The sequence below is a fragment of the Drosophila innubila genome, assembly GCF_004354385.1.
Source record: "Drosophila innubila isolate TH190305 chromosome 2L unlocalized genomic scaffold, UK_Dinn_1.0 4_B_2L, whole genome shotgun sequence".
NCBI classification, from domain to species: Eukaryota; Metazoa; Arthropoda; class Insecta; order Diptera; family Drosophilidae; genus Drosophila; species Drosophila innubila.
This window is the reverse complement of record NW_022995372.1, coordinates 19,161,212-19,187,610: the sequence shown is the minus strand read 5'-3', so window position 1 is coordinate 19,187,610 and position 26,399 is coordinate 19,161,212. Positions and strand designations below refer to the sequence as shown.

Below are 26,399 nucleotides of genomic sequence, written 5' to 3'. Positions count from 1 at the left end.
ATAAAATTGAAAAGCTTTTACACTTTACCACAAATCTAATTTGGAAATTTTCTCGCTCTCCTCTCAACTTTATTTGTAGATGTCACATCAGTTGCAGCAAACACGTCGCCGTTTGGGCTCCGTGAGCGACTCGGCACCGCCGTCGGAGTCCAGTGAGGGCACCGCCTCCTCAGAGCAGCGGGATGAGCTCATACTGCATCCGGACTGGTCGGCACACTCACAATCATCGGCACAACGGAGCAGCGCCCATGGCACAACATCTTTATATAATGCATCTGACATTGATGCAGACACAATTAGCACGGACACAACCAGCAATACCAATCTGTCGGACTATGAACGTGGTCAGGTGGAGAGTTTCTTTGCTGGACTGGGCACCGAGATATTTGTGAGCGGCGCATTGGCTAATCTGTATGAGGGAACTGGCAATGATGGCGACTGGCGTCTGGTATTCACAGGCATTCCAGTAATACTCCATGACAAGGGCAATGCCAGGGCAAGATCCATGCCACGAGTCACACTCGTGTTGGCGGAACGTGGCTCGTGTTTTGCATTGTGGTCGGATCGTGTGGATAATCTATCGAATTACAGAACTGCAGGCCCATCATTTCACACCATGTGTCTGTCGAGCAATCATCAGCAAATGATTGGCTTCAGCTTTGATTCAACGGATGCGGCCCGTGAGCTTTGGCAGCATGTCGAGCGTCTTGTTAGCGATCCGGAGAACATTGCTCTCTCCGTGCCTGGACGTAAGCAGAAGAAGCAGAAGCGTGTGAAGCCGGCTCCGTTGCCGCCCAAGTCACAGATATCGCATCCCTGTCAGTTCCATCATGTGACCAGTGTTGTTAAGGAGGACAATGAACGGTATTACAGCATGCAGGCATTTGGACCGACTAATTCCCAGCAACAGCAACGTTGATCAGCGTCGGGCGCGTGGATCTGGAACAGGAGCGCCCTCTGGTGGCAGAATTAGCCAAGCACCCGAATCAAGTTAACTCTCCAGTACACGCTCCCCGCTTTTTCCTTGATTCCTCTCATCATAAGGCATAGTTATAAATATAATCGATTTGTTATAGCCAGTTTAGATCTAAGTTATGCCAATGTGTGGATGCTGCACAGTTGTGTGGATCGCACATTTATCTGTGATACCATCTAGGCGTCTATATTCCTAGACATTAGCATATTTGGAGTAAAGCAAAACAAATACAAAATTACAACTACAATTTAAAAACAAAGAAAAAAATAATAAGAAAATCAATAAAAATAGTTCTAGTATAACATTTAATAAATATAAATATTTCGAGCGATTGTCAATAACGGAGCGAATTTTATAACGTTTTCTAATATCGTCAACATAAAAAATATACCAATAAATATCCATAGATATATGGTTCAGACTATCTATAAATGTATGTAAAATGTTCATTCATAGAAATTCATAGAAATTTTTTATGCATTAGTCCATATTGTAACTTTGCTTGTTTTCTTATCAAATTTTATCTAACTGTTTTTAGCTCTATGTACCATATGCATAACATATAATAATACACATTATATATACATATTACCTATATCTATATATACTGATCGTGTGTAGCTTTAAGCATTACAAGTACATTCTTAAGCTAAACCTATGTGTGTATGTATTTCTTAATCATCAAAAATTTGCAAACACAAATGTCAAAATCAAATAAAGCTGAAACAAAAAAAATATACAGTAAAAAAAATTAAGCTTGTTTCTTTTTTTTTCCAATATTCAATATTGGTATCTTAAATCGTTAATGAAAATTGATGCAATGTTTTTATATAGTTTTATTAAAAACGTTACATGTGGGAAGATTAAACCTTTTTTATTTTTAATTAATTACAAAAGATTGGAAGACACCTAGAATTGTTACCCGTTTTGTATGCTCATAAAGCGTACTTCGAAATGATTTAAATTTGATTTAAAAAAACAGGAAAGTTTACATCATTTTGGTTTGACAAAATTCGAATTATATTTTTTCCTTCCTTTTTATTAACTATGCTTTGTAGATTTGGAACTTATGGCCTTTCTCTCTTTCCCCTTCTGTCGTTCTATTTTTCCCTCCTCCTTACCAAATTTTTTCATTTCATTGAAGAGAGCAGTCAATTGTCAACATAAACTATGGCTTTTTAAAGTATAAAATAAAAGATCTTTTACTTTATCAATTTGTTTCTTCATTGAAGTTGGCAACAACAGCAATTAGGTTACCCTTTGCCACCATATACCCAATAATTTGCCTTTAATTGTGCCACCAATTACTCTCACAATTACAGTTAAGAAAGTAATTGTAATCGGGGGGCAAAGTAAAGTCTGCCCGCATAATTAATCAAGGGCTGTGGAAGCACTTTGAGTTGGAGTAGGAGTGGAAGTTGCTGCCACTGATTGACTGCCGCAAGTGCAATAAAAGTGTTTAAATCATGTGACACAGACACACACACACACAAAATGGCAGAGTGGCCATTGTTGTTGTGGCTGTGGAAGTTGCAGCTTCAATTGTTGTTATATAAGTGCCAGGTCAGCCGTAATATCCATTTATGCTAATTAAGACACATCGAAAGGCTATCTGATGGGTTCGAGGAGAGGAGAGGGAAAGGTGGGTAACCTCTGTGGTTGCGGCTGCCAACATTATGAATGTGCTTGCATTTTATGGTCTTTTTATTGTTTTATGTTTTGTATGTATATTGCTATTATTAATGCCACCATTGTACACATTTATTACATTTTATAATAAATACGAGTATTTCGGGCTTGCGACAATTTAAAACATTTTCAACACATTTCAACGCATTTGAATGATGTTCACTTTTGTGGCCAATCGTCAGAGTTGAAGCACAAAGTGAATGAGCCTCAGTTGTTGCATTTAATGATATGTAGAATTTAATTCGACATAACATTAACTTTAACTAAGCATGCAAGAATAACAAAAGATTAAGCTGAAAAGTAATTGATACTTATGTATTACTTATATTCAAAATAAAATCTTAAAGTTCTGCCTCAAAATCATTGTACTCTCTACAAAAGTAATCCCCAAATATATATTTACTGTAGTAAATTTTATTAAAAATATTTAATGTTAAAATATAAATCAATATCTTATTATAGATTTTTTTTTATGAAGACGCTTTTTATATTATTATAAGCATTTATGCCATTGGCCAAATTATTTTGACAATTATTTTCTACATATAGTCAAATATTAATTTCAACATTTAATTGAAATTTGTTGGCCAATTTTGCATTGGCAAAAAGCGTTCTTATACCCTGTACCTATTCAATAAGTGCCAAATGGAGGTAGTTCAACTTTGTATTGAAATATGTTACAGTCCAAACAAAATTACATCAACACTTTGAAATAACGATTGTCTTTATAAAAACATTAAAGTCAGATATTATTAAGTACTTCTGCTGTCCTGCAATTTTTATATTGAATCTATTGATAGAAAAGACAGGCACGCAACTGCTTACTGGATGTTTGACAGGCTACATAGGGTAACTTCTAGTCAAGCAGTCTCAACTGCAGTGCTTTTACTTGTCGTGTTCTGCATGGTTGTGAATGAATTGAAATATTTTGTGCGACCGCATGCTAATGGTCGAGTAATTCCCTAATATTTTCAGCATCAAATCAAATACATAATTGTTCGCACACTATGTCTCTCACTCCATCTCTCTCTTGAACTCGCACTCACACTCACACTCCTCTGTCTGTCTGTCACAAATATATTTCCATTTTCTGTAGTTAGCTTTTAGCTTGTAGTCTTTCATGCCGATAATATTGAAGTTAGACTCGCATGTGGGTGCGCTGCGAACAAAAAAACCGCATAAACTATTTTTAGATTATTTTAGTTGACTGCTGCAAACTGCGGCTTAATTGTTGCTGCCAACAATAAGCGGAAGTTTGCGGTTTTTCGTAGAGTGCTAGGTGTGTGTGTCGTGTGTGTGATGTGTGTGTGTGATCTGTGTGTTGTGTCTGCCTTGTACTCATAAGTGAATCTGTGCAAGCATGTGAGCTCCAAAACCTCTGAGTGAAATGTCCACAACATCATCATCAACATCGACATTGACATCCTTAACAGCTTCCAAATCAAAATGCAAGTCAGGCGTTCTTACATTGTGGTTTCCTTTGGGGGACAACCGAAGGGGGCGTGGCTGCTTGAGGCTGTTGCCTTTTGAAAAACCATTAAATCCGCAAGCAAAGCAACGTAAAGCAATCCCAAACATAGAAAGCGAGCTCAACTACAAGAAGTCCAAGGCTTTCAAGGTAAGGCGCCTGTAAGTATGCTACACTTTTTTATGACAGTTTTTCAACACGTGTTTTGTATTGTAAACAATTTGATGTGACACGAAAGACGAAACAACAACACATATGTGACCTTATGCGTAGGCAAATATTTGCACAGTTTGAATGGGAGGTACAGATACCCTGTAAACGAAAACAAATTCAAAGCTAACAAAACACATATTAAAAAGCAGTCTGTTCATTTAAGTCTTTAATTTAAATGATATTGAAATACTTTCCATTTTTACTCTCAATATATTCTAGCAATTTATTTAATTTTCATTAATGCTTTCATAATTACGGCATGACTCTCATAATTTTTTTTACAGGGTATAACAACTGGCAAAAATGTCACAAGTGACGGAGCTGAAAGCCTGGTCGAGACTTTTGAATAGATACGAGTGCTGGTATATACATATATGCACACATTCTCGCACATTTCCATTTCGAAGCCGTGTACATTTGACGTTGGCCTAGTTTCTGCATTGGGCCATGTCCCATCCTCGACTGACAGTTTTGGCACGTTTGAAAGTGATTCAATGGCGATGGCGACCACAGGCTGGACATTTTGTAAGGCCATGTCCAATGCCTGGACATGGAGACATCGCATTGCATTGCATTTGAATTTTATCGCACACATGTTGAAATATTCAGACTGTCAACGTTTTGAGTTTGAATTAGGCGAACTCGAATGAAACACGTATCGTTCTCTCTTATTTGTCTATGGATTGATTATATATATATGTACAGATGTATACACTATTGAGATGACATCAACATCGTTCATGAAATGCCAATTATACAATATTTGGATTGCCAATTTCAAATTGTGCTCTATAAATACATATTGATATGTTTTTGCTGTTGATTAAACTGTTTATTCAGTTTATTATTACAACTTTGTTATTACATTTTGAAAGTTAATTAAGTACATCAATAGTGCCACAATGGTCTATGCCAATATGTTAGTATATTATCTAAAAGTCTTTTAATAAAATCAAGCTTTTAGGTAAAAATCAAATTTTATTTTAATTAAATAATAAAAATTTTGTTTATTTAAAAAAAAAATTGTATATTATTGCATTGATATTTTATTTAGGAAAATAACATAAATTTTTAATTTTACAAGTTGCATTGATTTTAGATAACCTCATAAATTTTCACGCGAACTATGTATTTTGTATCAGAATTTATTTTATTAAGAAATATGTAAATATGAATAAAAATAAATGTGGTTTAACCACATTAACTAATTTTAAGAACAATACATATTTTTTTCACGGGAACCTTTTTTTATCAGAATTATTCTAATTAAGAAATATGTACATATTTAAATCCGTTTCTAATCAATCTTAAGACAAACAGAAATCTTAAGAAAATATGCTCTCAGCATGTGCTAGTCTGGCTGGGTATATACCCAAGATTTCTGCCACACCTGAGTGAGTTAAGCGTTAATAGGCGAATCTCCGCCAGGGAGTGCAAGTTGTTGCATGCCACATAACATACTCGTATGTGCGAGAGATCATAAGTCGCATTTGCTGCTGGCTGTGCAAATGGAAGAGGCAGATCAAAGAGCAAACCTGTTGGACATGGACATGAGAATGGGAAGGAGGAGGAGGAGGAAGCCAGAGGATGTTAGTGTTCTGTATGTGGCAAGATCACTAAGCGAGGAGCATATGTGACCACACGAGACTTGTGTTTGCTGTGGGGCAACAATTGTCTCCCCTCCCAAAAGCAACCCAAAGCATGTTTTGGTTATGCTTCTTTTTTCAGTTTCTCTTTTTTTATTTTTGCCTGCTAACATTCTTCTTTTGAGTGAGTGCAGCGAGTTCTCGGACTCTTTGAGCTCCCCTTGCCCTTTGGCTGTCTGCCAGCAGCCAGTCAAGCGGGTCGATCTTTTCGCCAGCGCGTTGGGAGTCAAGTTCATTGCACCGCCGACGATGTCTGGTGCCACGTCTGTCTGTGGTTCATTTGGCGAGCTCACGTGTGCAATTCTCCATTTATGATACGTTTAACATGCAAAAATTATGCATCTTGATTGGCGGCTTTTATAAAAAAAAAACAACAACAGGAGTGTTTGACATTTTGATTAATTGCACAGTTGCTAGCGCCACTGTCAAATTCGATAAACGGAAACTGACTGCCATTTATTTTTGATTTATTTTAATATCAAAAATTAAAACAACACGATTGACAATTTACCTATGTCCGTAAATTACTGCAATATTAAAACAAGTTATCTTCTTATCTTACAATTCTTAAAATCTAATATTTTCGTTTTATTTTGAAAGAATTTTATATTTCCTTCCAATTTTTTCTAACAGACAAGAGGTGGCGCAACTGGAATGGCTTCTCAAAACATTCAAGAGGTGGCGCAAAATAGCTTAGCAAAACGGCCAAAAGGTAGCGGCAAAAATAGAAAGCTCGCAAACAAGCCAAAAGGTGCGTCACAATGAGATCATTTGAAAACGTAATCTTTTGAAAATTACAAATTTTTTATAAGTGCTCTTTTGATCCTGATCTGGAGTATATACACTTATAAAACCCTGGGAAGTCGGAAATGCATTTTTTATTTATTTGAAAATTTCTGTTTGGCGCCACCTTTTGTCTATTTTGCGAAGCAGGTTTTTTCCCGCCACCTTTTCTCTGTAATGCTAAGCCTCTTTGGCGCCCCCTTCTGTCTGTTTTAAGAAGGTTTTACTGTGCGCCACATTTTGTTTGTTTTGCGAAGCCAGCAACATTTTGAGTTTTTTTTGAAGGAACAAATTTAAAACTGCTTTAATTGAGGGTTTCTCAACACAAACACAGGATACAAAAAAATATATAAATAAAAGAAATAATACAATATAAAAAAAAAATCAAGATAGAAAAAGAAATGGAATAGAACATTTTTTAGTTTAAATTTATTATTAATAAATGCAAAAATTATTTAATAATTTAAAATGATTGATAAAGATATAAAAAGACAAACAGATGAAGAGGGTAGCAGATTCTAATATCTTGACTTAGAAAACGCTTTCATTTAATTTAAAAAGGTTATAAAAAAAGATAAATGCATTGAAGTGTCATCTAAGAAATTATTGAATCAGCAGTATTTGCTCTTAAAATCGTAGTCCTCATCACAGCTGCCAGCTGAATTGTTGCCCAGTAATGGATCCTTGCAGCCATGATGCAATCGATGCACATCCGAGTCAAAGCATTCATCATGCAATCGCTTATCGCGACTCTTGCTGCGCTGCCGCTGATGATGCCGTCCATGGACATGGGAATGGGAATGGGCATGACCATGTGAAATAGAGTGTGAATGATTATGTTGATGACTTCCGGTCGTGTGATGATGCGTTGGCGTCGGACTGAGCTCACGTGGTGGTCGACAGTGACTTGAGGGCGGCACGGGATCATCGTAGCGCGGACAGGGATGATCGCCCACAGGAGATGCAGTCTCATAGCGCTTCGACAGCAAAGTAAACTCCTGGTGAGCCGAGCATAGCGCCTGCAGTCGATGCAATAGATCCGTCTCGGGAAGATCTCGCAAGTGCAAAGTGCGAGCCACCGAAGTGCGGAAAGATTGCAAATGCGACAAACGTTGATTGGCATCCGACAATTGGGCACTTAGGCGACTGACATCATCCCGAAGAGACTGGAAGGGAAAACATTTAACATAACTTTAGATTATTTTAATCAGGGAAACAAACTGAAATAAATATATGTTTGGGTACCGGTTCCGGTAGGTTCCGATCCAACTATTTCTACAGAAGGTTTTTTTTAGTTTTGTATCAAATCCGGTAGCAATTTAGTTTTGAAACATATTAAACTATTTAAGTGTTGTTTTATATTAATTATGATATAAGAAGATGATTATCTTAAATGAATATGAATTTACGAATAACACAAGACAATTCATTCTGTTAAAAAAAAATAAATTTTGAAACATATAAAATTGTTTAAATGTTGTTTTATGCTAATTATGCTACCTTAATATTTAAAATTTTGAATTTTCGAATAAAACAAGACAATTCGAATTCTGTCAAAAAATTGTTTTAACGAACTTAATAAAAATAAGCAATTAGAAGTGAAAGTTTAAGATATAAAATTCTTAATTTTCAAATTCCAAAAGAGCGACCTTAGCCATATCTAGAAAAAGATTCTTGTACGATTTTAATAAGATATGTATGCAAAATGAATTTAGAAGAATGATTTTAGAATGATTTTTAGTATAAAAATTAAAATTTCCATTGGCTGCTGATATTTATCTTAACTCACATTAATCAACGCTTCATCGCGACAGCGACGATTCTGATTGGATTCACAGGATGATTTCATGCGCTCCTTCATTGCGTTTAGTTGCGATAATAGTCGAGTTTTTTCATCCTCCAAATCACAGATCTGTGTGGTCAGCTCATCGATCTTGCGTGCACGCTCCAGCGAGGTAATCTTATATTCCACGGCTTCCGCCAGTTGAGCTTTGACCTCGGCTATCTGGGAGCGTGCATCCGCCAGTTGAGCATTGAGTTTGTCAACCTGTTTGGATGCTTTTTTGGCCCGACAAACAGCTTCGTCGCGTTCTCCTTGCAACATGCACTTGCCCCTTGCTCCATCCTCAATGATGGCCAGCTTGCGACGCAGCAGCTCCAGATGTAGATCCCTGCGTTGCACCTGTTCCCGCAGTACACGAACGCGTCTCTGCAAATTGTAGACACTGCTGCTTTCCTTTAGTGGTATATCATGACATGATCTCTCGCGTCGCAATTTGCCCTGACCATGATGATGATGATGATGATGATGATCGCAGCAGCCTTTCTCCATTGCATGATGCGACACCTCATGCTCACAATGGGCTGTCAAACGTTCGGCACGCTCCAGCAAATTATCCGCCATGAGATTCGTATCCGCACCCAAAGCTGGTGGTGCAGAGCATTCACTCCAGTTGAGTGCACTCGCCAGACGCTGCAGATACTCTGACAATCCCATGTGATCCTTGCGTAGTGTATGAATCTCTGCATGACATTTCTCCAGCCTTTCGGCTAACTCACATTTCTGTGCTTCACCTGTACGCAGACGACACTCTGTGGATTCCTGATTCTCTTTAAGTTTCTCATGTTCATTGCTCAGCTGATCGCGCAGGGAGTGCATTTGCTGGAGAGCAATAGAGAGAGGGAGAGAGGGAGTGATTTCGAAAATCTCCATAAAATTTTAATTGACACAAATATATTGTAATAAGAAATCTAATATTGTACAAAATTAAAACTTAAGTTAAAAACTAAATGCTTTAGCACAAACATTATTGTTATGGCTTAACTTATCTGAAATCTTGAAATTATTGAAGACGTTTTAAATTGATTAATTTTTTTTTGTAATTGTTAAAAAAAATCAAAATTAAAAAATTAAAAAATGCAATTGTTTTCAGAATAGATTAAACTTATCAAGGCTGCAAGCCGGGTCTGAACCGAACCTCGTAGAGCCGGTTCGGTTCGGGTTCTCAAGCAGCCTGAGCCGGATCATGAACCGAACCCTTGAAATTATTTGCTTTGCGAGCCCGAACCTAAACCGAAAAGCTTTCAAATAAAATAAAAGGTTCGGTTCGTAAAAAAAAATTAATTACATACATTTTATGGTTTTCTAATATTACGCAATTATTTGAGACTTCGGATTGAACTAAGTCATATTTAAATCATCAAATAAAATTTGAAGAGATAAATTTTGTAACGTCATCAAGTTGTCTTTGGTAGCGCCCAATCCAATGGGCGTGGCGACTTAAAGCTTTGGCTTAATACTCCATTAATTAATATAAAACGATTCAAAGTAAAAAAAAAAGAGGAAAAAAGTTTGTGTAGAAAGGGCTAAGAAGATTATAATAATATTATAATACTGAGATTTTTTTTAAGGGGATATGGCGAGAACCTTATTATTAGTTCAATTTTTTGTAGACTCACCGCATGCATCGCTTGATTCTCGCCTAGCAGCTCCCGGAGCTTATCCTTGATCAACGTCTCACAGGGTTCGGGGACATTCAGCAGATTGCTGAGACCACGCAGGAACTGCAATCGATCGGCCTGAATGCGATCCAAGTTGTTCTGCAGTCGATGACAGCGGGATTCGAATCCACGCAGCTCCTCCTTCAATTTCTCGCCATTGATTTCCGATTCGGTTAGGCGATCCCGTTGAAGTTGTAAGTCCCTTTCATACTGACGACATCTGCCCTCCAGCTCATGATTATGATTGCCAGCTCCATCCAATTGAGCGCTCAAACGTTGTTTCTCAATGTTGGCCAGAGATTTGAGATTGAGGAGTTCATTCTCACAGGAACTCAACGTGTCGCAGGTGGAGGTGACTTTGGCCTTGGCACGCTGCAGTTCAATCATTACCTCCTCGGCACGGGAAACGACACACTCGGGCGTGGCATGGCTATTCTGATTACTCTCACAGACATCCATGCCGAGGCAGATGCTCAGACGACGCAACAGATCATGAAGTTGCGCCTTGGCCTGTTCCTTGTGGGTCTCCTCACTGGCGGCATGTGCCTCCAGATGTTGTATCTTGCCTAGTAGCTCCTTATTTCTTTCATCCGATGAGCGCTTCTCCCGCTGAACTGTCTGTATGGTGGAATCACAACGCACTTGCACCGACTGCTCTCGATTCTCCGCCGCTTGCAGGCGACTCTGCAGGGATCCAATCAAGGCTGTTTGTCGAGCTGCCTGTGCTCGCAGATTCTCCACATCTGCCTCCTTGCTGCACAAGGCACTGCGTGTCTCAGAGAGCTTGAAAAAACTATAATTACAACAGGATTTAATTTATCTAAGGGAGTACAGTACCTCGCTGGTTAAACGCTCCTTTTTATAGGACAGCGCAGCCAACTCGCTACGTAGAGTTGTCGTCATATCGATGCCATTAAGATGATGCTCTGTAACCGTAATCCCAGTGTTAACACATGATGTATCCAGCTGTGAAGACAACAACAGATTGACAAGGTTTTAAGAAACACTAGCTCAGAATTATAGGAACCTTTCCTACCAAATGATGATGATGAGGAGAGAGTCCACCACTTAGTCCCAAGTGGTGGTGATGCAAATGATTATCACTTGGCATATTTCGCCAATAAAAAACCTACTCTATCCAAGCGAAAGAACCGTTCGACAAAACTGCTCCGAACCAACTGAACTCAGAGCGAGAAAAACTTGACTCTGAGACCATTTCGCCACTGGCAACAACCTAACAACATGGCCAGTGCTGAAAGGTAACCAGGCATTCCAAAAAAGAATTTACTTCAACATAACATCACACAACGTACGAGTATATGAAAATTATGCTCAAAATAGAGTTTGGGAGACACCACTATACAAGGGGGTCTCCACATAAATGAAATCGAGCTCAATGGCAATTGCAAGTTAAGCAGAAGGCTTTTAAAGGGGCTTTACTTTGCTAACTTTTATCAGCTTTGGTTTGCTTGCTGTTATTTGGGTCATTCACATGGCACCAAAGCCAAATGCAAATGCAATTCATGCGAACGCACGCACGCCACGTTGGGAGTATGGAACTTTCTCTAGGAACTCCTCTAAAAACACCACATGCACAGTGGCAAATAGACATTAAACCAGAGATTATACATTTATTGCAATTACGACAAAAAAAAATAAAATCGATAGAAATAAAAACAATTGAAGGCAGCTTAAACTCAACATTTTAAGACAAATACTTTCATTATTAAAAAAATTAAATGTAAGTTTAGCAATTTAGATGCAGAATCAAATAATCGTTAAAACAATAAAAATTTAAATGGTTTATCGAAATCACTTAAGTTAAAAAAAAATAAAAAAAAAATATCGTTCTTTAAAAGTAAATAATACAAATTAAATATTCAAATTGTCAAAGTTTTGCCAATCAATTACGTTCCTTAAGGTAACTTTAATTAAAATCAAAATTTCGAACCACTGTGCACTCGCTTTATGCAAATCCCATATATGTAAGTAACTAAACAAGTTACCCAGACACAAGCAACAACATCAACAAACCATTTAAGCCCCTAACAACCGCATAAATTTCACACTAAAAAAAACAGCAAAGTAAAGTTTTGATCGTTGATAAACAGCTTAGTGAATATAGCAATGTATCATGCTCAATTTGCCAATATGCATATTGAAATATAAACAACAAAAAGGACCAACTCTTTTTCTATATGCAGGCGAAGAATTGATATCCTTACTGATAGCTCTTTTTTATTAAACTGACAAAAAAGCTAAAGCGAACATCTAAAATAAAGACATAGACATAAAAGTATTGTTATAAAATAATCTAATTTTTCTGATTTTCCTTACAAGAAATTGTGGTTTTGATGTACTTATTATATTATACTGAAAATTGCAATTAAATGAAAAATATTGTTAAAAATAATATTGCAATCACTTAATTTAATAATTTCTTTATATTAGTTTAAGATACTCAAATGAAAAAATTAATTGTTTAATTTAATAAAAGGTAACTCACATTTCCATAGACTACAAGTCCCATCACAAAAGAATGATAACCTCTCTTAGAGAATAAATATGCGATTCGGACACACACATAAATTCCAACTAATGTTATTTACTAGTTATGAGTATGGTATTTTACTATATGGCAATTTGTCACACGACTCAAGCACTCGTATCACTAATTTAAGACAATCAAGCTGAACATTAACGAGAGTCACAGATATCGCCTAAACTTACCATGGGTGTATAACAAGCAGATGTGAGGGAGGTGATGGGAGTTGTTGCGATTCTCTGTGGAGCTGGTGACATTGGCAATGACAACGATTTGCCGCATAAGAGCTCAAAGACATGCCAATCCTCCGGCGTATTGCCATTTGTGTCAGGTCTTAAATTCGCGGGCATTACGACAACTACTTATGATACTAACGGTATACTCTTACACATGTGCTTAATTCCGATTCAGCCCGTTGTCCCAGTCGAAAAATACTATACTACGAGCATTTTTTTAGTATTTGCTAACAGTAAATACGCGAACCTGGCAACACGAACTGTCTAAACGCTAAGCGATTTACAGTTGCCAGGCACATTAATAACGATACATCGAGCTAAATGGGCGGGACACCTAAACATGTGGGTGTTACCAAGGACAATCAGGATCAATCAAATCGAGTCGATTCGAGTTGAATTCAGTCTCAAAACATATAACCATAATTTGTTGTTTATGCTACCCTTTTACAGCATGTATATGGGTACAGGGTATCAGAACGACGGACGACAACAGCTTTAGGCTTCCGCCAGGCAATCAGGCAAATCGTTTTTCCAACGTAATTTCATTGTCGCCGTCTGGCGGCATTTTCCTATTCCATTTTCTCATTTACCCAACTCATCAGGACACCGTCGACAGGGAAATGGGAACCTTGATAAATGAATTAACTGAATGTAAATGTTTGATCAAAGTTGCTCGAGTTGTTTGGCTTGGCAATAAATATGCTTTGGAATTCGGATGCATATATTAGAGTTAGGGTTAAGTTTATGAGTTTATGAGTTTACAGCTCTCATATTGGTTTATTGACTCGTTTCGGTTGCCAACACAATTCTGGCATGTGTATAGTTATATCTGCTGCTTAAAAACAAAAATTTATTATGTACTCCACTTCTTTTTGCTGTCTCTGTTTTTGGTTTTCCTTTTCTTTTTTCTCAGCGAAGCGAGCTGCAAGTGCAAATATATATGTATATATAAGTTGATGAAGAAAATAATATGATTTATAACTTACAGAGATTTTGGTACCACGACGATAGTTTTGTAAGTGCTTCGCTTGTTCCTCCTCTTCCTCTTGCTCCAGCACCTGGGCAACTCTTTTCTTGAACATTTCCACCTGCTCCTTGTAGAATTTCAGATCATCTTTGGCTTTAATATAAAGATTACGCTTAATAGAGCACTTCAGTTCTATGTCCTCCATATCAATTTCTAGTTGTTCCTCCCATTTGGCAATGGAGACTCGATAACTATCAATCTGAAAGTTAGTAACATATTCCCTGAATTCGAATGCCAATGAATCTTCTTTTATCTGATTATTTAGTTGCTCTAGCTCATCCTGTCGAACCTTCTCCTTGTGCTGTAACCACATCAAATGCTGCTCTCCACTGCTATGTATACATTTGATGCGATATCGTAGCTCGATAGGCATATAAACTACAGATTAGATGCGAAATGTCAGTAAACTTAAAATATGTCAAAACTGAAATTGCACACTTGCCATCATGTCTTCTACTCTGGGCAACCAAGAGACTATCATGGAGTGGTGTTTCCCTTTTACCGTACTGAGAAAACACTTGCAATGCCAATTTACTACGAAGTGCACGATCATCTTCAAGACTCAATATCCACTTGGCACTTTTATCATAATTTGCATCGCTGTAAAAGAAAATGTGAATGAAAGATTAATCAATCAATTTCAATTTAAAGAGAGCAAATTACTTCATTAATTTCATGGCGCCTTTGCAGAGATCCTCATCCAAGCGGATGTCCTGCCTGATGGCATCCAGCAGTCGTATAATCTCATTAACATCCCTACAGAACTTTGCACAATTTAAACTCATTTCGGATCTTTCGATTGCGAGTACTTGAAGATAAAGTTGACTAATTCGACTGCGAGTCACAAAATGTTCCACAGACCAGTGAAACAGATTATAGGGTATATGTTCCCCAGGCCAAATATTTACAAATATTTCCAATCTTCTTTTTAACCTAACGGCAAGATACTCAAAGGCGTCCTTCCGAAACTGAACGATAAATTTCTTAAATATGATTTGCTTCTCAGCCGCCGAAAGTGTGACCTTGAACTCGGTTGGCTCTTGAAATTCAACAGCTTTCCCTTTCCTTTTAATCATTCTATGTATGGCCATTGCCTCAGCATTTCCATATGCACCTATAGTTCCAGTTCTACGAGATCTACGAGAATAAATTTCGCTTGGCAATGTCCTACGTGATGTGATCTCATTCTGATCGATGGGCTCGAACAGTTTCTTCAGATATTCATCCCTACAGAGGGATTCATCTCCCTGCGGTGGTAATGGAAACTTAATGCCATACTCCTCATAGTTAATTTCCTCAATTGCCGATTGCTCCGATTCTTCCTCCAATTCTAGCGTGCTTTCCTCCTCCATTTTATGTGTATTTTCTCGATTTTGTTTAATTTTTTTTTTTTTTGAGTATTTTTATATAATTATACAAATTTTTTTGATGTATTTAATGTTTGTTTTATTTGTGATATACTCTCGAATTTTACATTCCGGTGTGATTTATAATTGTTTCCATTTGGTTTCATATTAACAGTTACTTTTATGTCAATATTTCAATTTTGTGTACAAATTTGTTGACCCTAATTGATGAAAATTCGTAGTCGTTTCACTTTAACAATTGAAATGGTTAAACTATTATTTTACTTATGCATTGGTTTTATTATAATCGTGGGTAAAACATTATAAATTGCTTTCTTATTGTTTTTTTGCTTATTATGAAGTTTGAGACTTATTTCGTTGAATTTTAGCTGACAACTCTGAACGATGGAAATGGAGTTCCATTACGTGAATTAGGCACATCCAGAAATCATATTACGACAACCGAAGCCAGGGAAACGGATTCCTTAAAATGGATTTTAAATCAAAAAAGCTCAATAAAAGGTGTGGTTGCCGCATTGAAGAAAACGTCTAAAGTAGATCAGAACGAATTCGGATTAAAGGTATAATGAAAGCTGATTGCATTCTCTTTAAACTTGAAATTGCATTCCCAACAGAAAAATACGCATTCAAGAGATGGCAATAATAAACAGAAAGATTATGTTAAACTCAATAAAAGCTCTACAATTTTTAAATCTGAAGATATAACTTTATCTGCATTGCCCCGAAAAAGGATCCCAAGAGATTCTCAAAAACATAATGCTTTATTGGAAACTAAAGGATACACTCCTAAGTATATCAATTAGTAAACTATCGATAGAAATATGGATTTATAACTCTTCTCGGTTTAGCACCCAATTAGAAACCGTTTGCGTGGGCAGATCGACCATATACAATACACCTAGAGTGAAAAATTGGTTGAGAACCCAATTATTTCTCAATTGGCACAACTGGTGGGACTCGGGCACCAAGAATAGAATATATTTTATGGCTCTACGAAAGCAATTGTTTGATCAGGGCAGATCAGAAGAATGTCACACCAGAAATAACAGTAGAGTCCTGCCCTATCTTCAATGCTCCTTAATGCGTAACCAACGCATGGAATACATGATTCCGATGTATCCTTTGCATCAAGTTTACTTTCATTTTCTAACTACGTTAAAAGCAGACTTATTTCATTGATGTCAATAAACTTTATCGAGAGAACAGACCGAAAAAGGGCTTTCAATCAGATTGGGTCGATTTTTAAGTGGAACAACTCAATCTGTGGTATGGATATTAAAGATATTCTTTTTTTTTTTGGTTGAAAGGCCGAAGAACAAAAGAATCTGCTGAATTTAAGGTTAGCATTTGTGATCAGAAATTAAGTATTAACCACTACCTCTTTCCATAAAGGTTCTGACTTAACTGTTACTTTTTAGGAAATAAATAAATAAATACATTTAATCATACTAGTTTTATTTTTTGTTAAATTAAGTTCTGTTGTTCTTAAGACTAATCAATTTTAATCCAAACTACAAATAGGCAGAAAGGAGTCCATGGGACGATAGAAGCTCTACCACCAGAACCAAGCTGGTTGTTTCCAAAAATATTTGACAGGAGAACAAGATGATTCAATATCAAATTATTGATCTTGCGACAAGTAATTTAAGGTTAATCATTTTGATCGACGTGCTTTTTACGCTAACATGTTCAGTTTATGGACTGAAAACGGGAGAAGATTGGCGTCCGGGTTACCAGGGACATGGTACTATCCATGAACAGTTGGGCCAACTACACTTTCCCGATGTCAACTATGAGGAGTACGTTTCAAATGTGAAGTATACCCAAGAACGTGAATATTCCAAAATGTTTATGGATCCCATATTTCATTTTACACATGTTTTGTTTGATTTGTTATCCCCCAGTAACACATCGTTCTTGTTGCCAGGTATGTTGTATAGAAATTTATGTGTTAGTTCAATTAACTATCTATCGCTCTGTAGATTATGTTGTGCATACGAATTTGACATTTTTTAACTTGGGCCAAAAGTATGAGAATAACGATTGGAGGAAACTGCTGGCCGAGAACAAAGTCTTAATGATATTGTGGATACTACCTCTACTTATCCTTATTATTATTATGCCGTTCATTGCGTAAGTAAAATGATTTTTAAATATTCTGTAGTAGATATGCTTGCAGCATATTTTTTTAATTTTTTTTGTGAAATACTCTGGTTGTACCTGTAATATCTCGATTCTCATAAGTTTTTAAATGTTTAGTATGTTCAAAATTCATATGGTACATATTGTACTACTAAATAGACTTTATATCCCAGAGCTATTTTTTCCTAACTTATTCAGCAATAAAGCTAATCAAATGAAACTTATAGTAGATCCTGATGAAGTTTTTTCAAATTTTGTACATTAAAATGTAAAGGAATTTTTATCTGTACTCTTACCTTCAGGACTATTTATTGCTGTTTCTGCTGTTGGCGTTGTAACAAAAGCTGTGCACCGTGTAATAAGCCATCCCATACAAAACGTTTAATATACAGTCTCCTGCTATTTTTCTTAATCCCTGGACTACTGTAAGTGCACTTAATATAGTTAATAAAATTTGCTAATGCAATAATACCCATAGATTGGGGTTCACTATAGCGATGCTAAGTCATAAACAGATGAGTCGAAATGTTGGATATACCATCGAAAGAATGCAGAGAGGTTCTAAGGATACTTGCGCCTTCTTAAAGGACGTTTCTCTTCATCTTCATCATTTGCTTATCAAAAACGTAGAGACATTGAAGGAGCATATATCAGATGAGGCATATAGTATTGATTGTTTACACTTTCGTATATTTCTATATATCTTAAATATATTTAAATAATATTCTTTGATAGATGCGCATAATCATATTTTATTGGATCTTGCCGATACTTCTGATGGAAATGCAATCACAGAATTGGAGAAAATATTGGGGAATATGCCCGAGGCGATAGTGACATTAAAGGACATTGATAGAGCGGAGAAGAATTTGCGATTCTATGGCTCATTGTTTAGAGATGGTAAAAAAATTCGAAAATCAAATATGTTAATTTTGTTGATATTCAAATACTTTTAGGTTTAAGAGGAATTAAACGTGATTTAGTTCTTATTATGTCTAGTTTATGTCGCTCTAAAAATTGTATTGATTTTGTAATTAAATACCAGAAAATCGACACCTCGAAATGTTTGCACTTTGATGATGTGAGTGAATTCCAATTATTTAAAATCTTTTCAAAAATAATTGTATGCTTCTCACAGATGCCGAACGCCACAATATTTTTTGAACCCATGGAGAACGCAATTAATAAAAACTTAATTGAGATTCCCCAAAAAGGTGTGAAGCGTTTACATGTCATTGGCAAAACCATAAAAGAATCGATTGAGCCAATGATTCCGCCAATTCTGGCTAGACTTGCCTATGCAACTTCCCGGTTTAAGGATGAATACAATTTATTGAACGACATTATCGAGGCGGCGATCAGTGATATTCATTTGAGGACTCTAAGTGCAGCCAAATCGTTTGATGACATTAACGAAAAATTCGGGGCGGATCGTAAAGTATTCACTAATATTGCTTGTCTAGTATTATTCGTGGTAAGTTAAATGCGTTCTATTTCATAACTTCAGCATGCACATTTAAAGATCTAGAAATCTGAACAACAATATTATTATCCGGTCTATACGAAAGGTTGATAATGATTACGACACGGTAATCGAATTAGCTTAAGTGCATTTTCATAAGTAGTTTGCTATTTATGTGCGTATAATTTAACTTTAATTACTAATAAGATTCTTACTCTTTTCAGATATTAACCGCATTAATCTTTAGTCTAGTTTGTGGGTTATTTGTTCGAAAAAGCAACACTGGATCTAATTGCATGATATTGTAAGTTAGGAATACTAGTTGTGGGAATTACCGTACTGAATTAATTCTGATTCATCATTTCAGTGCCATCATAATCATATTTTGCGCATTTTCGTTCATAACACTCGTTGCGTTATTCCATTATGTGCTCGGAATGGTGACATATCAAGCAACCTGTAAACGTTTCGAAGAGTTGGAAACTGTCGAATCGAGTAAAGTTCAATTCACAGATACTCTTAATGCATGCAGAAAAGATCAACATATTGTTGATTTGCTGACTGAAAATCAGTTGTATGACACAGATCGTTTATTGACCGTGGATATTGAACAAGACTACGTAGAAACGAATTGGGTTACGTTTTCGGGAAATTTAACTGACTTTGTATTGCTAACAATAGAAGAGATTGATCTGATAAATACAACTCTTTATGACTTATATCAATACCGGGGTAAATTATTAACTGAAAACCTGTGCAAAGATCTATCGTCTCCACGAATAAATAAAATACACTATGCCACGTATATGTTTATGTACGATGTGCTTTACAAAATACATCATTGTGATGAATCACATAACCCCTTGTATGTAGTTTGTTGTACTGGCATGTTTGTAGTACGTGAAATGGATCAGCTAAAGCTATTGGAGCATCCCATTCATCAATTTATTGATACTATTAAGCAGAAGGTGCCAAAACTTGATGCTCTCCTTGGGACCGACAAGAGGAGTCTCGGTGACACGATAAAAGTGTTAATTGACACCATTAAACACACTGAGAAGTTTATCAGAGAACGCGGTTCCGATTTTATAAATACGATTGGCCAGAATATAACCATATCGATGCAGGAAAGAGTTGATCATCTTCGTAACATGACGCTAAATGAAATTAAACATAAAGTTGGATCCTGTGCGCCTCTTGCCTATATTCAAGACCGTGGAACCAAATACGCATGTCGCCAACTGATCGATCCTATTGTGAGTTGTAGTTTCAGAATTTAGCTATTTATATTCAAAGTTTTAAACTGGGTTCGAAAGACTATAAAAAACAAACAGGTTTTGTGTTTTGGGTGCATTTAAGCTAGCACTTAGAATTTAAGCTAGAACTTAGAAAAAAAGTTTAACCTCTGCTTATTTTAATTCAAATATCGTAAAGTAACTTTTATATCGAATTCTTATTATAAAAATACAAAAATGTAAGTTAATTTTAAATATTTATTTTAAATATTAAATATACAAAATATTTTTCAATTTTTTTTATATAAATTAAGTTTTATTTTCTATATTTGTTTAATAAAGAATATTAGCTTCTTTAAAAAATAAGATATCTTTTTGTTTAATAATATCATAGATTTAAATTTTAAAAGATCAGAGAAAATAGGAAAGCAATTAAAAAAAGTTGATTAAAAACTTTTTTTTTACCAAATCCAAGTCTTACAAAATCATTCCACTAACAATAATCTTGTAGCGTTGATTAAATTTGTATTAAATAATTTTAAAATCCAATTTCAGAATGGTTTCTGGGTTGGCCTTTTAATCAGCTCTCTCCTCTTTCTGCCCCTCCTTTTTGTTGCTCATCGTCTCGTTTGCTTATATAGACCAGAAAACGAGGAAAAGCCAGTCGTTTATCTTGTTCGCTCTGATGGGTGAGTAGATAGCCCGAAATTAGTGTTTAGTGGTCTCCTAACCCCTTACGCTTACAGTTGTCCTACTTGCACGGGTGCTCCATATGTACCCCAACCACTTGTCATCTGCAGTGGAGAAAAGCAGACGAACTGCAAATGTCTGTTGCCAGAAAACGGCCTGAATATATCTGATATGGAATTTGGGTGCAGCAAGAGTAAGAGAGATTAAGGAGAAGGTACTGCAGGATCAGCTCGATGAACTCTATGATTAAGAAGTCAGGAAGACAGTGGGACGTTCAAATCGAAGTCGATATGAAGTTCATCCCAAGATCGCCGATGACCTCAAGTTCTATATTATCTAAGCGTTTATATAGCTTTCGCCTTATTACCAAAATCTCTGTGAGTTTTAAAGCATGTTTCTACGCACTTTTCTCTTTTAACTTATATTTGTACTTCCAGCCGAAGGCATCGAAGATTAAAATCGCTTAGAAGAACACAGAAAATCATCGATAACATAAAGGAGTAGAGTGTTTACTAAATTCATGTATTTTAACAAAAGATATGACTCTAGATGTAAACACATAAAAATGTCGGCATTGTGTTGGTAACCATAGCAAAACAATAAGCCAATAATCAAACTCAAATTTCATAAACAAAACCCTAGCCCCACAATAAAATTGGCCTAAAGGATTCGTTGAGCTCTCGTATCAATCCCATGTTGAAGTCAAATTCATTGCTATGCCAAACAACTTTGAACAAACATTTACATTTAACAAATTCATCTATCAAAGTTCCCTGTTCCCTGTGGAGGGTGTCCTGCCACGCTGTACAAATGGAATCGGGAATAGCTAAATGCCGCCAGACGGCTGCAATGAAATTACATTGGAAAAACGATTTGTCTGATTGCCTAGCGGAGGCCTAAATCTGTTGTCAACTGAATACACCCCTATGAAGAGTATCCTTACATCCTTATCCTATAGTCATTGCTTGTTATTTGAATTTGACAATATTTTAAATTTTATTTAAAAATCTATCTACTTGTTGATTCTACAGTCAAAAGTTTTTTCTTTTAAATTTTAGACAATTATATTTCGAGTTAATTGAGATACATTTTATTATGTTGAGATACATAAATACGAGAATGCCCAACATCACTAATTAAGATGTTTTTTCATTGATCCTTAATATTCATAATTTATTTAAAATAAATATAAATAACACAGAATGCCTTTGATATGCATAAAAAGAGCATTAAGCTTTCAGGTTCTTAGATGGTAACCAGGTTGCCTCACGTTGCCTCACTCTGTTGTCCATTTATCGCATTCCTCTTTGCCACATCCCAATTGCCAGGGCTAAAAATAAAAGTTCTTGCCGCCGTTTCAGCCAGAGCAAAGGGCTTGCGACCCGGTTTTCCAATGGATGTGGTTGTGGTTGTAGTTGTGGTTCTGGCTGTGATTGGATTGTGTGGCACGGCTGGTGGCGTGCTGCAATTTGCTGCTTGCCTGTTGCACTTTCTAATCGAATCGAAACCTTCTGCCCTAATGATGCCTGCAGGCTCTTGGTTGAGGAGCCCTTTGTTAGCTGAAATATCGCTCGACATTATTATCACTTGTGTCTGTCTGCCACATGCAACACACAACTTGCAACATGCCGATTTGTGACTGCCTCGTTATGCTGTTCGCCTATTCGAGATTGTTCCGTTAAAATCTGTGCGCTGCGTTGACACTGCCACAAAATGTTGCACAGCAGCAACAGCAGCTGCAACATAAAGGGCCACCACACATGCTGCCATCCCGCTTGCACGCGACTAAGGGCTCCAAATGAGAGATGTCTGATGCACCACTTTCTCGCTCGCTTACTCCTCACACGTTCGCTCTCTCCCTTCCACTGCCACTTCCACTCACGCAGTTGCCCTCTCCTTCACACTCAACTCTCCTTCTGTTCTCCTGCTCTCCTTGTCTGCCGCTCAACATTTCCACATTTGTTTAGAAATTCTCAAAACAGACTGGGGAATAGTAATGGAAATGTGAGCAAGCACGGTAACGCTTGGCGAGGGGAAATGCGGAGTGTGAAGGCGTGGTGGCTATGTTGCGCCTATGTTGTGTGCCTGCCTCCCGTTCGCTCTCACTCTCACCTCACTCTGTCTTTCATGCCCATGCAGCATATGTATGTATGTATGTATGTATGTATGTTCATATGTCTGTTCTGTTCTGTTGCTTGTTCTGTTTGTCATGTCGCTGTGCTGCTTGCGCTGTTCGCCTGTTCGAGCACACCATCGAAATTTCACATGTAATTCCCACGGCCTGAATTTTCCCACACAAAACGAAGAAGAGGAAGCAGAATTCAACAACAATGCGACAAACGGACAGTTTGGGACAGACAGAAGCAGAAGAAGCACAGGCACACATACACAAGCACACTCACAGACAAGAGATTTTGTTTTTTTTTATTGCATTGAATTTGCTGCCAGGGTCGCCTGATGTTCGGCTCGTCTCCTTCTTCACTCACACATACATACATACACTTGCAGCCATATTATTGTACAATGTACATGCATACTTTTATTTATGTATGTTGTTTCGTTATTTAATTTTGACATTTTTCTTTGAGCCAATTTTTTCCCTTGGCTTCTTGACAGAGATGCAGCCCTTTTGAATTATCATTTAGATTTTAGATTTTTATATTTAAAGAATCAATCAATAAACTGAGTTCAGGTTATGTTGATATTAATTAGTTATCTGAAAGGCTTATAAACGACAATGAATTTTGAAGGAGGATTCCTATATACATAGAAACTATACATTTTTTGCCAGGCTCTATAACATATTATAATACTATGAAGGTAACTAGGTACACAGAGAAGGCAACAAAAATAAAACGATATTTGAGCAAGATCATTTCCCAAGAGTTGGGGTAATTTTTGTCATATAATTAGCTCTGTTATTCGAAAAACTTGAAATATGTTTGTTAAATGTATAAAACTATTTTAGAGACTCTGTTTATATTTTTTTTTTTTAGTACACCCATTTCTGTATTTTCCCATTCTTTTTTTTTTTGTAAAACTTAAGATAAGTTCTTACAGGTCACACAGGACGTTTTGTTAAAATCCTTCTATCTCCACCTCTGCATATTGGCTAGTAAAAGTTTGAAGTCTGGTTTCAGCTTCTTCTTTCTTTCTTTCAACATATTTCGTTTGGCATTCTTAAGCAATGACCTTCTGCTGCAGCAGTCAAGCACAGTGGTCAAAGGCACAGTATTGAATTAAGAAAATCAAGTTTATATTATACTAACACAATTCAAAATGACTAAAGGTTTCTAGCTTAAATAAAAACAATAAAACCACAAAAGAAGAATTTAAAAATTTAAGCTAAGATTTTTTCTAGCATATTGTTTTACATCTCTATTTTCTTTTATCTAAAAAATGTATATACATTTTTTCAAAACAAGCTATTTATAACTGTCAAAATTTCGTCAAAACTGATATATACAGGGCTGCCACACAAAGCGAATCCAACCGACAATCTCCCTAAACTCCGATGAATCGATATTCTAGTCGTTTTTTCTCTAGCCCTAGTTTTCTGATAAATTCAAAATATATTATTAAGAAATTCTGCGGTCACTGTGCCTAACAATAATTTTGAAATGTACGTCCTTGAATATTTTTTCCTGCATTTTTGGGGAGCATTAAACGAAAAAAATGTCAGTGAACTTCGAGGTTATGTTGCTTATACAGATTAGCAAGAATATTTCTTATGTCAATGCTCCCCGTTTTGGCCTTGACTGCACTTCTAATGACCATTGGGCAGTCGTTAAACTCGGCTCAGATCAATGCTGGAGCATTGGGTGGGAGGGGGCGTAAGAGGTGAAGAAGAGGAGGTAGTGGTTCGGTTGCTGTAGCAGTTATTCCAGTTATTGTTAAGAGCCATTGAGTGCAACGCCAGCTTCAGCTACTGCACTCCTGGTTCATCAATTCGTTCAAGGATTTTTTCGTGCTTCCAGGCATGCCAATACGTGTATGTCGTTCTCTCCCTCTCTCATTCTCTCTCGTTCTATCTGTCTGTGTTTGTTTGAAAGGTCATGAGTGAAAAAGTTTTGCACTCTGAGAATTTTTGGCAAAATTTGCTTTCATGCGCTCGTTGATCTCATACTAAACATTCTGTTATCCTGTCGCCTCAACTCAACAGAAGTAACAAAAAATGCTCTTAGACGGGGTCAAATTCCCCTCCAACTCCAATTCCAACTCAAAAGTCATCAAATACAAAACTCACTTGGAGCAAACACTCGACGCATTTATCGCTAGCTGAAATTAAAGCTCAAGTTTCCTATCACTCATCAAAAAAAAAAAAGACCAAAAAAACTTAAACTCATTGTTAAGTTAAATGGATTTGGTTTCTCATAGCGATTCCACTCTCCCCACTTTTAGCTCTGTTCCCCTACAACAAAGCTTTTGTAAATAAACTTTTTGCCCCACTCACACAGGCGCACTCACTCACGCGCAAGCACACACTCATACAATTCACACTCAGTTAAACGCAACGAAATGAAACGGCGAACAGGCCCGAGTGAATGTCACGGCGAGAAATCTCTCAAAGCTGCCTGCTCTAACGGCTGTTCGCCTGTTCATTAGAGTCCATGAATTGAAATTGTGTGCAACGATGACGGCGACCGCATGACCAATATGGCGGCTTGGGGAGCTGGGTGGTGCTGTCTCTACCCACTCCACCCGGCGGTTCAAGGGTTCAATTACGCTGTGTACTCGAAGTAACTCGCATGTGGTGTAGCTGGCTAATGGCGCTTGAAATCCATATGCGACTCAAAGTTGAGTGCGCTGCGGTCGCTGTCGCCGCCGTTCCGTCATTTCAATTTGCGCGCAATTGCTTGCGCTTCCAAATGAAAAGAGGCAACAAAAAAACTGGAGCAATGAGCAGCATCATTTAGATTTAGACCGGAATAGTAACAGGCGCGCAGCATAGCTTTGCAAGCTCATTGAGACCACGTTTTTTGCCGTTGGAAGTTGAAACCGTTCTCGCTTAGCACACAGCTGTCATCTCACTCGCACGCATTATGCTATTGCAGCGAGCTTTCCCCTGATTCGTTGTTGCTCAAACGTTCCCCATAAGTTGGCGCGTGTTTTTGAAATGCGCAGTTTGAGCTTTTCTGGTTTCCCCCCATGTCAATGCCATCTATTTAGTTAATTTGCGTTGATTATGCTTGTGCTTCATGATCTAATAAATACAATTGATGAAACACTTTAAAATGTTAGACACCCTACCAAATATAAATATCTAAATTCAAGTGCACAGTTTAGCAGGGGTGCTGATAATACAATAAACCTTGACAGTGAGTGAGGGTCTCTTTTAAACTGTCATGTAGGAAATTGTACATTCTGCTTAAATCTCTATAAATAGAAATTTTTAATATGCAATTCGGTTTTTTTTTTG

The 26,399-nt window shown here is 36.9% G+C and overlaps 6 protein-coding genes across 9 annotated transcripts in view; 4 read left to right on the top strand and 2 right to left on the bottom strand.

Moving 5' to 3' along the window:
• Positions 1–1,727, top strand: part of LOC117794437 — a 47,023-nt gene extending 45,296 nt beyond the window's left edge. For both annotated transcript variants that reach the window (XM_034635023.1, XM_034635022.1), the window contains one exon: positions 80–1,727. In XM_034635023.1, coding sequence (XP_034490914.1) covers positions 80–919 — 840 coding nt within the window. In that variant the 3' untranslated portion in view covers positions 920–1,727. The remainder of the gene's footprint in view (positions 1–79) is intronic.
• Positions 1,728–7,355: 5,628 nt separating this feature from the next.
• LOC117779973 (coiled-coil domain-containing protein 170) lies at positions 7,356–13,171 on the bottom strand. Its single transcript, XM_034616331.1, has 6 exons — positions 13,007–13,171; positions 11,313–11,405; positions 11,114–11,242; positions 10,235–11,059; positions 8,565–9,437; positions 7,356–7,941 (listed from the first exon to the last, which is right to left on the bottom strand). The coding sequence occupies exons 1-6, from the start codon at positions 13,169–13,171 to the stop codon at positions 7,387–7,389; spliced, it is 2,640 nt and encodes an 879-aa protein (XP_034472222.1). The 3' UTR covers positions 7,356–7,386.
• A 618-nt stretch (positions 13,172–13,789) lies between these two features.
• Positions 13,790–15,473, bottom strand: LOC117781592. The gene is made up of 4 exons (XM_034618368.1): positions 14,748–15,473; positions 14,527–14,684; positions 14,044–14,462; positions 13,790–13,979 (listed from the first exon to the last, which is right to left on the bottom strand). Exons 1-4 carry the CDS (start codon positions 15,434–15,436, stop codon positions 13,911–13,913), a joined length of 1,335 nt encoding a protein of 444 aa, XP_034474259.1. The 5' UTR covers positions 15,437–15,473; the 3' UTR covers positions 13,790–13,910.
• Positions 15,474–15,633: 160 nt separating this feature from the next.
• Positions 15,634–16,660, top strand: LOC117781593. Of its 2 annotated transcripts, XM_034618370.1 has the most exons (4): positions 15,636–15,739; positions 15,820–16,011; positions 16,066–16,241; positions 16,300–16,660. In XM_034618370.1, exons 1-4 carry the CDS (start codon positions 15,659–15,661, stop codon positions 16,628–16,630), a joined length of 780 nt encoding a protein of 259 aa, XP_034474261.1. In that variant the 5' UTR covers positions 15,636–15,658; the 3' UTR covers positions 16,631–16,660. The 2 variants fall into 2 exon arrangements, 1 of the variants encoding a protein (XP_034474261.1); XR_004617182.1 differs by having other exon boundaries at positions 15,634–15,743; positions 15,820–16,241.
• Positions 16,661–17,516: 856 nt separating this feature from the next.
• Positions 17,517–18,456, top strand: LOC117781594 (prominin-like protein). Its single transcript, XM_034618371.1, has 4 exons — positions 17,517–17,584; positions 17,896–18,018; positions 18,072–18,219; positions 18,329–18,456. The coding sequence occupies exons 1-4, from the start codon at positions 17,529–17,531 to the stop codon at positions 18,425–18,427; spliced, it is 426 nt and encodes a 141-aa protein (XP_034474262.1). The 5' UTR covers positions 17,517–17,528; the 3' UTR covers positions 18,428–18,456.
• A 354-nt stretch (positions 18,457–18,810) lies between these two features.
• Positions 18,811–21,751, top strand: LOC117781591 (prominin-like protein). 2 transcript variants are annotated; one of them, XM_034618367.1, is made up of 7 exons: positions 18,811–19,067; positions 19,280–19,359; positions 19,423–20,311; positions 20,846–20,979; positions 21,037–21,357; positions 21,418–21,562; positions 21,623–21,751. In XM_034618367.1, exons 1-5 carry the CDS (start codon positions 18,861–18,863, stop codon positions 21,185–21,187), a joined length of 1,461 nt encoding a protein of 486 aa, XP_034474258.1. In that variant the 5' UTR covers positions 18,811–18,860; the 3' UTR covers positions 21,188–21,357; positions 21,418–21,562; positions 21,623–21,751. The 2 variants fall into 2 exon arrangements, with proteins under 2 accessions (XP_034474258.1, XP_034474257.1); XM_034618366.1 differs by lacking the exon at positions 21,623–21,751 and having other exon boundaries at positions 21,418–21,621.
• The last annotated feature ends 4,648 nt before the right edge of the window (positions 21,752–26,399 follow it).

Bases quoted from the DNA above. Each gene is read 5' to 3' on its own strand.
- LOC117781591 (XM_034618367.1), top strand. From the start codon at position 18,861: ATGATTCCGCCAATTCTGGCTAGACTTGCCTATGCAACTTCCCGGTTT. The intron at 19,068-19,279 runs GTAAGTTAAATG...TACTCTTTTCAG, and splicing joins CTTGTCTAGTATTATTCGTG to ATATTAACCGCATTAATCTT. The intron at 20,312-20,845 runs GTGAGTTGTAGT...ATCCAATTTCAG, and splicing joins GCCAACTGATCGATCCTATT to AATGGTTTCTGGGTTGGCCT.
- LOC117781594 (XM_034618371.1), top strand. From the start codon at position 17,529: ATGATATTGTGGATACTACCTCTACTTATCCTTATTATTATTATGCCG. The intron at 17,585-17,895 runs GTAAGTAAAATG...TCTTACCTTCAG, and splicing joins ATTATTATGCCGTTCATTGC to GACTATTTATTGCTGTTTCT. The intron at 18,019-18,071 runs GTAAGTGCACTT...TAATACCCATAG, and splicing joins TTCTTAATCCCTGGACTACT to ATTGGGGTTCACTATAGCGA.
- LOC117781593 (XM_034618370.1), top strand. From the start codon at position 15,659: ATGAAAATTCGTAGTCGTTTCACTTTAACAATTGAAATGGTTAAACTA. The intron at 15,740-15,819 runs GTGGGTAAAACA...GTTGAATTTTAG, and splicing joins GCATTGGTTTTATTATAATC to CTGACAACTCTGAACGATGG. The intron at 16,012-16,065 runs GTATAATGAAAG...CATTCCCAACAG, and splicing joins AGAACGAATTCGGATTAAAG to AAAAATACGCATTCAAGAGA.
- LOC117779973 (XM_034616331.1), bottom strand. From the start codon at position 13,171: ATGCCCGCGAATTTAAGACCTGACACAAATGGCAATACGCCGGAGGAT. The intron at 11,243-11,312 runs GTAGGAAAGGTT...TTGTCTTCACAG, and splicing joins CTCCTCATCATCATCATTTG to CTGGATACATCATGTGTTAA. The intron at 9,438-10,234 runs GTGAGTCTACAA...ATTGCTCTCCAG, and splicing joins AGAATCAAGCGATGCATGCG to CAAATGCACTCCCTGCGCGA.
- LOC117781592 (XM_034618368.1), bottom strand. From the start codon at position 15,436: ATGGAGGAGGAAAGCACGCTAGAATTGGAGGAAGAATCGGAGCAATCG. The intron at 14,685-14,747 runs GTAATTTGCTCT...TTTCTTTTACAG, and splicing joins GGCGCCATGAAATTAATGAA to CGATGCAAATTATGATAAAA. The intron at 13,980-14,043 runs GTAAGTTATAAA...TTGCACTTGCAG, and splicing joins GTCGTGGTACCAAAATCTCT to CTCGCTTCGCTGAGAAAAAA.